Source organism: Drosophila grimshawi, unplaced genomic scaffold, assembly GCF_018153295.1.
Source record: "Drosophila grimshawi isolate 15287-2541.00 unplaced genomic scaffold, ASM1815329v1 contig_848, whole genome shotgun sequence".
Taxonomy (NCBI): domain Eukaryota; kingdom Metazoa; phylum Arthropoda; class Insecta; order Diptera; family Drosophilidae; genus Drosophila; species Drosophila grimshawi.
The window spans coordinates 14806723-14817500 of record NW_025063692.1 but is presented as its reverse complement, the minus strand read 5'-3'; the positions used below and the strand labels follow the sequence as shown (position 1 = coordinate 14817500).

At 41.9% G+C, this 10778-nt stretch overlaps 3 protein-coding genes across 3 annotated transcripts in view; 1 reads left to right on the top strand and 2 right to left on the bottom strand.

Moving 5' to 3' along the window:
* Window positions 1-227: 227 nt before the first annotated feature.
* On the bottom strand, window positions 228-2009 carry LOC6565342 (vitellogenin-1). Its single transcript, XM_001991852.3, has 3 exons — window positions 1686-2009; window positions 1217-1599; window positions 228-1149 (listed from the first exon to the last, which is right to left on the bottom strand). Exons 1-3 carry the CDS (start codon window positions 1909-1911, stop codon window positions 457-459), a joined length of 1302 nt encoding a protein of 433 aa, XP_001991888.1. The 5' UTR covers window positions 1912-2009; the 3' UTR covers window positions 228-456.
* A 1630-nt stretch (window positions 2010-3639) lies between these two features.
* Window positions 3640-5430, top strand: LOC6565343 (vitellogenin-2). The gene is made up of 2 exons (XM_001991853.2): window positions 3640-4128; window positions 4202-5430. Exons 1-2 carry the CDS (start codon window positions 3819-3821, stop codon window positions 5275-5277), a joined length of 1386 nt encoding a protein of 461 aa, XP_001991889.2. The 5' UTR covers window positions 3640-3818; the 3' UTR covers window positions 5278-5430.
* Window positions 5431-6042: 612 nt separating this feature from the next.
* LOC6565346 (serine-rich adhesin for platelets) overlaps window positions 6043-10778 on the bottom strand; it is a 35821-nt gene continuing 31085 nt past the window's right edge. Inside the window, exons 12-15 of the mRNA XM_043216061.1 lie at window positions 8324-8728; window positions 8098-8284; window positions 6863-7177; window positions 6043-6779 (exon numbers count right to left, since the gene is read on the bottom strand). Coding sequence (XP_043071996.1) covers window positions 6214-6779; window positions 6863-7177; window positions 8098-8284; window positions 8324-8728 — 1473 coding nt within the window. The 3' untranslated portion in view covers window positions 6043-6213. The remainder of the gene's footprint in view (window positions 6780-6862; window positions 7178-8097; window positions 8285-8323; window positions 8729-10778) is intronic.

Here is a 10778-nt window from a genome sequence, read left to right as displayed (position 1 = left end):
TTTCATGCCTAGAGTAGGTCCGCCTCTGTGAGCACATCTATTTTCGACTAGACACAAGGTGTTAAAATGGATGTGATGCGCTGCTCACTGGAAAGCTAGGAAATCGATATCGATAATCGATAAATGAAAGTTTCGTGTTATAATGTCATCAGATTATTCCGCTGTCAATTGGGCGATGTTCAAATTAGATGGCTTTGAAATGAAATAAAGAGATATTGATATTTATATACGTTTGAGCTCTCTATTAAAAAAGAGTCTATTTGTTTTATTTGCCATAAATTTTGCAACTAAAATGTTTAGTTTAGAGAAATGTCAAATTGTTCGTTCTTAACTTCTAGGTGCAACATACAAAGCGTTCGATTTTGTCCAATTTGGGCGTTTTGCCTGGCATGGACTCTAGTCTGGCCTCGGTTTTTCTGGGGGATGTGGGTGGTAGGAGGGCTTTTAAAGGTATATTTAAAAGTCCTTCTCGTTTTGCCAGGCATTGTGAGAGCCATGATAGCTGTTCTGCTTCTGGGCGGGAGCGTTGCGACCGAACGGACTCTTCGCGTTCACCTGGAGAATGTAGTCACCCTCAACATCGTAGGCGGTATCGATGCCCATGTAGGCGCGCTTGCCAAATCCATCTTTCTGCTTGTACTGTTTGAGCGAGTTGGCGGGCACGGCGGGGAAGCTGCGCTCATTGCCAGGACGGACAGACTCGGCAAAGTAGCGGGTGGCACGCATAGATGCCTCAACAACATTGTCGGCGCCGGGAACACCAACAGCTGGTCCATTGGGATAGAAGTCAACATCGCCGGCACGAATGGGTGTTCCCATGCCGTAGGCGGATGTATGGATGGCATCAACAAACTCAGCATCACCGCGGGACAGTCCGACCAGAGTGTTACGGCCCTTGGCAATAATGCTGCTGGGATCCAGACCGGTGACGCGACGCAGCTTGTGGCCAGTCAAACGGGTGAACTCATTGGCAGCAGCACCAGCAACGTGTGCGCCAATATTTTGGCCAATCAAATGGATGGTCTCATGGGGCAATTCCAGTTCATGGGTCATCTTAACAATCCACTTGCCATAAATGCTGCCGATTTTCTCAGTGTCCAACATGGCAATGCTATTAAAGTCGGGCAGCTCTGATCCCAAGTCGATAACCTAGTTGAGTGTTGAAATTGTCACTTGTGAAAATGTAATGCTGGACGGTATCAAAATGAATACTTACAATGATGTCACCAGTTTTGGTGTTGGCGTTCTTGGCTTGTTCGGTGTAGTCCTCCTCGCTGGATGTGCGCTGACGGTTGTTGTCCTCGGCGGAGTCCTTGTTGTATTTCTGACCCTGTTGTTGCTGCTGCTGCAGATTGTAGCGCTGCATGTATGCCTGGACAAGTTTGCGGTTTGCTTTCTTCACGGTATCACAGTTCTGGGGCAGACCGGTCACAATGATGGTCACCTCATCCTGTCCAAAGTTCTGTTGCTGCTTCAGAAGCTGGGTCATCTCGCTGAGGGGCGCAACGATCTTGTCACCATTGGGCTTGGGCACATAGACCTGCACGTTGCTGGGCACATAGCTAGGCTCGATATCATGATTGATCTGCGACAAGTGATCTGTGTGCCAACAGAAGCAACAATTGAAAATCAGCATCACATCAGCATCCTAACAAACAAACAACTTGAATCCTTTTGATACTTACACACTTGCTGCAGCAGCTCAGCGCCCTTCTCCAGGGACATGTTCTCCAAACGCTCCAAGGTTAGATCATCGACAGCTTCTATACGCTCCAGCTGCTGGGGGGATAACCATTGCGATGGCTTCAGCGCCTGGTTGACGCTATTGCCGGCCGTCCGACCGGAGCTGGGACTGGCCATGGCAGCAACGGCCAAGCAAGCCAGCAGGCTAAGCATTCTCATTGGATTCATATTGCGGTGTACTCGAACAAAGGGACTTCAACAACTGCGGCAACTACTTGGAACTCTCTCTGTGTCGCTGTGAGTTGAACTGCCTTTCCACGTTTCAAGCACCAGTTTTTATAGCGCTTTGAGTCCCATTCATATTTTTTGCACAGTCGACACTTGGCCAACAATTGCATCGTTCGCACTTTACAAATTGTTTATAATCCACTTGTGTGCATTTACGTACATTAACATCTCAATTTATATATATGGTTATTATATAGTTGCATGCCCTTTGGGTGCATCATCAGGCAATTGGCAACTGCAACAAATTAAATGGCCTGATAACAAGACTTCTGCATGTGCAAAATAGAATTACACTACAATGTAATTGATTTATAAATATATAAATATATATTGAACAATCTTTCCTTTAGACTCGTTTATATTCGAAACTATGGACAGTGATGGGATCTAGAGAAACTGCATTTTTATTCATTTTATTCACATATGCAAACAAATTCATTAATCTATGTTTGTGAATGAATGCGTATGTATATATATATATGTATATATATATAATAAAGGTAGGGGTACTTAATACTTGAGCTCATTTATGATCTAAAAAGTGGTGCAATTGATACATATCTTAAAGGGCAAACCCAGCTTTTCGCAAAGGGTAATCTAATTCTAATCCACATATTGTAATCGAATGATTAAAAGATTAAAAAAAAAGATCGTACGATTTTTTTAAAAAAATTTCTGAACTGAAGTCTTATTTTGGCCTTGTCAGATCCTATGGACGCCAGGTTTATTTTCATGAAGCTTCAATAAAATGTGATTCTGTATTTATGTTTGTTGACCTTAACTTTCATAAACATCCTATATATTATATACCAAATGAATATTCAATTATTTGTTCAAATAGTAGCTTAACGAATCCTTTTAAATTTAAACTAATTCTATTGTTTTATACTCAATTTTCTAAAAGTATTTCCTAAATGTATATTTTTGAAAGTTGGACTGTAATTAGTCTTCTTTAAATATATAAATAAATAAATATATCTTATCTTCAAGCAATCATTTTTTGCGGGCTGCTTCTTACAGTTTCATATTATTGAACAATTTACCAATTGTTCGTTATTTGATCGCCCAATAATAATAAAAAATCTGCAATTGACATGGAATTTCATATTTTTGCATAAATAAATAAGTAAATCAACGCAATCCAAGATTTAACAGACTGTAGGGAAAATGCAGCAGATGTTTATTGATAATGATGAAGTACTAATCGACATGCTTATGCATATAGAACAAGGTATTCAAATCTATATTAAGGTGGATTAAAAATAAATATCAAATCAATATCAAATATTGTCATATATAAAATACAAATCGAGCTCTCATTTATAGTTAGTTAGTTAGCTACTAAATGCTGCAAGAGCGTGTAAGTTCATAGATTGTGCAAGTTCATTGGTATTATATAGTTACACAAGAAGCTGCTAACAGTATTGAAAAAACATGCCAAATTGGCAGAGCGTTGTTTGCTGACTCGAAATTGATATGGGGCTGCCAATCAATTGGCGAACACTGATAAAGCGAAAAACAATATAAAAAATAAATACATGTGCAAGTGTAAACTGTCAACTCATGCAGCCGATGATTGCAGATTTTCGATTTTTCAATTTCCCACTGTTGTCTAGAATTTCAATTTCGAAAAGTGCTGAGCCAGGTGCCTGCATCAGCTTCGTACTGTTTCCGTTTGGCCGCTGCGCCGGCACGTGTATTCCGCCGGTCAACGAACGCAGACACAATCACAGACAGACAGACAGACAGACAGACAGACAGACAGCCACACACACAGACAGAAAGTGAGAGAGGAACTGAGAGTGTTAGCAAACTGGGTGGCTATAAAACCGCTGGTCTTTTGGCAAATGGCATACAGTACGGTTTGGTGCGGTGTCTCTACAATAGAAGCGAAACTCCTTTGGAAAAACATGAATCCTGTGCGCACTCTGTGTGTTATGGCCAGCCTGATGGCCGTGGCTTTGGCCACAAATGCCGGCAATGGCAATGGCAATGGTCACAGAAGCAAGAACTCCAACTCACTGAACAACATTGAGGATCCGAGCAACTGGGTCACCACCAGTGAAATTGAGCAGCTCCCCACGCTGAAGGAGGTGACGCTCCGACGTCTCGAGGACATGTCTGCTGATGAGGGTGCCACGCTTCTCGATAAATTGTGTAAGTAATAAAATCATTTCAATGATAATCTGATTATAAGCTTACGTTTTTTTTTCTTTTCGAATCTTTACAGACCATCTGTCGCAGTTCAATCGCATCTTCAAGCCCGACTATATGCCCGAGCCGAGCAAGATTAAGGGCTACATTGTTGGCCAGAACGGCGAGAAGATCGAATTCAATATGAACAACTTTGTGCAGACGGTGAAGCGTCAGCCCAACTTTGGCGACGACGAGGTCACTATTTTCATTCAGGGTATGCCCGAGAGCTGGAGCCAGGCGAACAAGGCCAATCGCAAGTTGGTCCAGGCCTATCAGCAGCGTTACAATCTCCAGCCCTATCCCGGCCAACAGGACAGCAGCGAGGAGCAAACGCAACAGAAACGCAAACAGAACCAGGACCAGGATGACAACACAACCGGTGATCTGGTGGTCATCGCACTTGGCGATATTATCGATGACTTTGAGCAGTTTGCCACATTGAATGTGGAGCGCATTGGTGAACTGATTGGCAGCCGTCTAGTGCAACTGACCAACGAAGTCAATGTGCCTCAGGAAGTTATCCATTTGATTGGCCAGGGACCAGCTGCCCACGTTGCCGGTGTTGCCGGACGCCAGTACACTCGCCAGACCGGACACAAGCTGCGCCGCATCACTGGCCTGGACCCCTCCAAGCAGTACGCCCAGCCCGACAACAAGCTGAGCGGTCTGTCCCGTGGTGATGCTGATTTCGTTGATGCGATTCACACGTCCGCCTATGGCATGGGCGTCCAGAAACGCCTCGCCGATGTTGACTTCTATCCCAATGGACCGGCGGCTGGTGTTCCCGGAGCTGATAACGTTGTGGAGGCATCTATGCGCGCCACCCGCTACTTTGCCGAGTCTGTCCGTCCTGGCAATGAACGCAACTTCCCCGCCGTTGCCGCCAGCTCCTACAAGGAGTACAAGCAGAACAATGGCTATGGCAAGCGCGCCTACATGGGCATCGCCACCAACTATGACATCCGTGGCGACTACATGCTCCAGGTGAACTCCAAGAGCCCCTTCGGCCGCAACACCCCCGCCCAGACACAGAATGGCTACCATTCCGTTCATGAGTCTTGGAGGCAGCAGCAGAGGCAGCAGCAGCAGCAGAAGAAGAACTTCGCTTAAGTCTTGCCGGAACGTTCAATCCAAAAGAAAAGGGCTAACATCAACGACTAGAACAACAATAACAAAACGCATTTCCTTCCATATCGATTGACTTGTTTACGCTTAGTTTTCAAATAAAATTTTGCATTCTCAAAAAAATAAATAAAAAAATTATTCCATTAAATTGAATTGTTTATTCAGACTGCAAGGCGACTACACGAATAGAAATCTTGGTGAGAAATCTATTCATTTATAATCTATTCCAAGTCATAGCTCAATGGGCAAAAGATTTAAATTGATATCATTTTGAGCTCTCTAAAATTATCTTTATTAAATGTTTATTGATAACTTCCACAGTTGTCCTAAAAACGATCCCTATTTTAGAGATTTACTAATAGTAAAGTAAAAAATAAGTTTTTCTTTTATTTGGGGATCGGCCAAAAGCGTTCCATAACTCAAAACTAAACCGATTTTCAAATGATTTGTTTTTGTCCACTAGAATAATAAATTCGCAAACTCGATTTTGGGACTACTAAATATATATATGTATATGTGTTTATTGATTTTGCAACAAATTACACTTTATACAAAGTATTTATTATGTGCATTGCATTAAATATAAGCTAAATATGAATATAATTTGATTTCGATCGAAGTTAAATGGGGACGGGAAGGGAAAAAAAAAGTCAATTTATATTGCTATGCTTAAATAAAATTAAAATATCAACATTATTACGTGTTACACACACATATATATATATATATGTACATATGTATATACATACATACATACATAGGCATTTACACACACAGATATACCTCAAAGAAACTAATCACAAACAATTGATGTGCAGCATGTGCAAGAAAAATCCATATGTCTCTTTGCTCGATAGTGCCTTGGGGCCGCAAAGGCGTGTATTCAGTCATTGACCCCCACCAAGACCCACTTCACATCAATTAGCGACAGGCTCGACCATCGACGCTGGGTGCTGCCCAGGTGCACATGCCGCTCGAGCCATCGTAGCCGAGACCCTTGGGGCATGTGTATTCCCAGCCCACAATGCCGCCGGTCTCCTCGAATTTGGCACACGAAATGAACTTGCGACAGCTGAGCGGATGTGGAAAATTGCCCTGCTCCAGACACTCAATGATGCCACGCCCATGTACAATCACCTTGGGCATTGGAGTCGGAGTCTGAATCTGCTTTTGAGTCTGAACCAGTCCATTGCGTCGTCGTGTTTGTGGTTTGTTGCTCACATGTCCATCATCATAGTACTCGTAGTCGGAGCGATGCTTGAATGGGTATGCGGCTGTGGATGGGGTTGTGGATGTGGCTGATACTGAGACTGAGGCCGGCTTACTGGGTGGCCGACTGTACACCTCAATGTACTTGTGCGGACGTCGACGGCTCTGCTGACGACGCGATGCTGGCGGTGACAAAGCTGGCGTTACGGATACTGCCGTTGTACCGGATGCGGGCGTAACGGACTGTGGTCGACGTGGTCGTGCTATCATCTGACGGCCTGCGAAATACAAAAAAAAAAAACAATATTAATTAATGTTGCACAAGTCCGAGTATTACAATATGGAACAGCCCGCATCTTACGTGTGCTATTGACCAGGAATGGTGGCGAGGGAGAGCTTGTTGTGGCAGCACTGCTGCCTGTGCTGGTCGTTGTGGTGGTGATGGGCAAATCATAGCTCACACGTGGACGCACCTGTTCCGGTATTTGATTGAAGCGACTTGTGTGTATGCTGGACTTGGCCACCTGATCCTCATCATCATTCCATCCAATGCCATCCAAAACAGTTGTCGTTTCAATGGATATCGCCGTAGTCGTTGATCGCTGCGGAATCACGGTAGATCCTAGAGTTGGGCGGCGCTTGAAAAGCGGATTTTGTGTGCGTGGCACATCTGTGGCTAAACAATACAAATTTGTAAGTCAACTGTTGCTGATGACAATTCTTTCATTTTGATAATCTACCTTCCAAGTTTGGTAACCTTAACTTTAAAATTGCGGAAGATATTAGCTTTTGAGAATTTTGGGGAAGGAAGTGGGTGCTGCCATGGATATATTTGAATATTACAGGAGGTTCCTAGTAATCTATATTCAAAGTTAGCTAACTTCAGCTCTTAAATTGTATCTTTAAAACTTTTCGACTGTAGTTTTGAAATTATGTGATATATGTGGCTTTATAGATTTGTGATTATGTATTTTATCGACTTCCCGGCCTCCTAGTGGACGTGGAACCCCATCATATTTTAACACTTTGTCTTATAACTTCCGCATTGGAGTATAAAAATAAATGCTATGTTCTAGGTTCTCCTAGTTTAGCTGCCTCTACTAGAGAATTTGGTAAACATTTTTTCTCCTTATTATCATGTAAAGATCAATCAAAGTAATGATTAACGGATGCTTTCGTTTGCCGTCGTCCATCTACAGTTTATCAATATTAGGTAAATAAACCTATCATTCCAAATTTGAAGTCTTTAGCTTATGATAAATCATGATAATTCTAGCTTATCTTTTACACAATTTAAATGGGTTCAAAGCATATAAATATTGATTTCAAGTTACAATTGATTATTTGGACTATTAACATACCTTGATAAATATATTTAAATATGTTTAAAATGTTATTAAATAGTTATGTAGGTAAGATTTCAATAAATATCTAGATAAACATCTGCCGATGACAAGGAATTATGAATAACGCCAACCAATGCTGATTGTTCCTCTCACTAATAATTAACTAGATGCCCCAATCATGAGAAGGGGCAGCTGCTAACAGGTTGTTGCTGCGAGTGTGAATGATGGCAACATTCGATTTAATGCTTACCGCCCTCATCGCCATTTGCCGGGGAGGCTGTTGTTGTCAGACGACGTGTCTGAAACTGGCGACGCAGCGCATAGCTGGCTGACTGGAATTTGTTGGGGTTCGTGTTGCTTGTTGCTGGCGTCAATGTTGCCAGCGACAATGTTGCTGGCTCAACGATTGTTGACGAGCTTTTTGTTTTCAGCTTGTTCAGGTAGCTGTTGCTGTTTTTGTTGCTTGTTGCTGCTGCTGCTGCCGTTGTGGTAATTGTTGTGGTTGTTGCTGTGGCTGCTGTTGACTTACTACGCAGTCGATTGTATTTAGAGGTCGTCGTCGGTAATTCTGCAATTTGCGTGCCTGACTCAGATGATGCCGATGCCGATGCCAAAGCCGATGTCGGTGAGTTGATTATGCGTCTGCGCACGCTCAACACTGGTCGACGCGACACAGCAGCAGCAGCAGACCCAGCAGCAGACCCAGCCGCAGACGCAGCCGCAGCCGCAGCAGAGGCAGCAGCAGTTGAAGTTGAAGTTGATGGCACAGTTTGTGTGCGCAGCTGGCAGTTGAAAGTCGATCCATCCAAGTTGTTTTCAGTGGTCGATAGTCGATGAGGGTTTGTTAAGTTTTGTGTGGCACATGAAATGAAGCGAGCAAATTGCATTTAATATTGACAATTATTCAAAATGAAAAGTTTTAACTATTTTGCATATAGAAATTCATTCATTCATTGATTGATCGGTTCTCTTCGCTCAACTTCCTTGTTTTGTGCTTTTCTTTTTTTTTTTTTTTGGTCGTGTGTGGGTTGTGCGTTTTATAATTGTTGTTGTTTCTGTGATCTCAATACTGAGGTATCCGCGTTGTGCAGTTGCAGTCAACAGCAATCTAAAAGCAAGCTACATATTTACGTATATATATTTGTGTGTATCAATTTGTAAATATATTAATTAGTATTAGTCATCACAATTGTAATATGTAATAGTAAAATAACTACATTAAAAACAAAACAATTACTAACACTTCTATTTTATATTGTGCTTAATAAATGGTTAGGTTTTGTTTGTTTGTGAGTTGTTTTCTTTCCAAGCCGGGGCAATTTGAATCTTTTATCAAATACATCAATACAGAGTCCCCAAAAATGTTGTACATACATCAAATCGGTATGGAAAATATTGCCTGAACCAGATTGACAAGATTCAAATTCAAATTTGTAAGTTTTCTTTTGCTTTTTTTATTTTTGCAATTTTCAAATTGCAATTAGTTGAAACCTGCATAGGAATATTAAATACATAAATAAACATAAGCTAGCCATAAGTATACAAATATATACAATATATACTGACAGTTGACATGCCAAAAAAATGCAGTCTGGCATTTTAATTGAAGGACGTTAGAATGTCACAGATTATACATTGTATGTATATGTGCATGCTGGATGCATGTATATATATAAATATGAGTATATATATATATATATATATATATATGTATATATACTTAAACTGAGGCAACAAAAAAATCCATAATGCCAACGAAATTGGTACCAGTTTGGTTTGTTGCTTGAGTGCAGCATTGTGTTGGCGTTGAGTAAATGTGAAACTCTTGGTAAGTGAGTAAGTCTGTTGTTGACATTGACAGTAAACAAGAAAAAATTCAAATAACGAATGACAACAGTCATATGAAACCTACGTTGTGAGATTTGGCTAACTGTCTGTGCGTGTGTGTGTGTGTGGGTGTCTTTAAATGCCAATGTCGCTGAGAGATGAGCTAATATGCCACGCCCTGCACACGCCGCACGCCGCTTACGCAACATGGAAGTGGAGATGGTGATGAAGATGAGCCAGCAGCTGGACAGGCTTGGCCGGCTGGACTCAGACCAGCCAGCTCTTTTGGCAGCAACAACAGCAATAACAGCAACTGCATGCCAATGTGATTGCATAATGCTCTCAAGCACAAAGATGAGCAGCTTTATTTTGCTGTGCTGTGCTGTGCTACATGCCAAACTGGTTAGCTTTAATTAAATATTGTGCAAGTGATTGCCGCGATCAGAGCATTGCCAGTTGCCAGTTGCCAGTTGCCAGCTGCCAGAAGCGTAAGTATGCCAGTTAATAGGGCGTCGTCATCGTCATTTGGACGATAAAGAAAGTTGTTGGCAATGCGCAAAAACAAAATGAAAATGCCGCTCTGCGCTGCATGTGTGAGTGAAAGCCGTTGCTTCGTTGCCAAAGGGAATTTGTACACCAATGCCAATTGATGGACAGGCGATCTCAAGTGATATATATATATATATATCAATTGGGAGTAGGGTTCGAAGCCGATGTAGTTGAAGCCGGCTCATGGAATTCGAATCGAAACGAAACAAAAGGAAACGAAACCGTTGAAGGTCAGTTTGCTCACTGCGAGCTGGGTAAAAGTGTATGTAAAAGTCTTTTAAGTAGGTCATTTATGCCATTGATTTCAACTGACCTACTTTAAATGTAGTTTATTGTTGTTGGTATTTGGTTTTGTTTGAAATGTTAGACATGAAACATTTTAGGGAAGACAAATGCTTGCAAGCCAAATAAATCAAGTAGAAAGCTTAAAGGTCAAATAAACGAAAAGCAAATGCGCTTTTGGCGTCTTTGCAACGCAATGCGAGCAATGCCTGCCACATGCAGCCGCAACTGTCACGTGTTTTAGCTTGGAGTATTTTATGACTTGGCAATTGA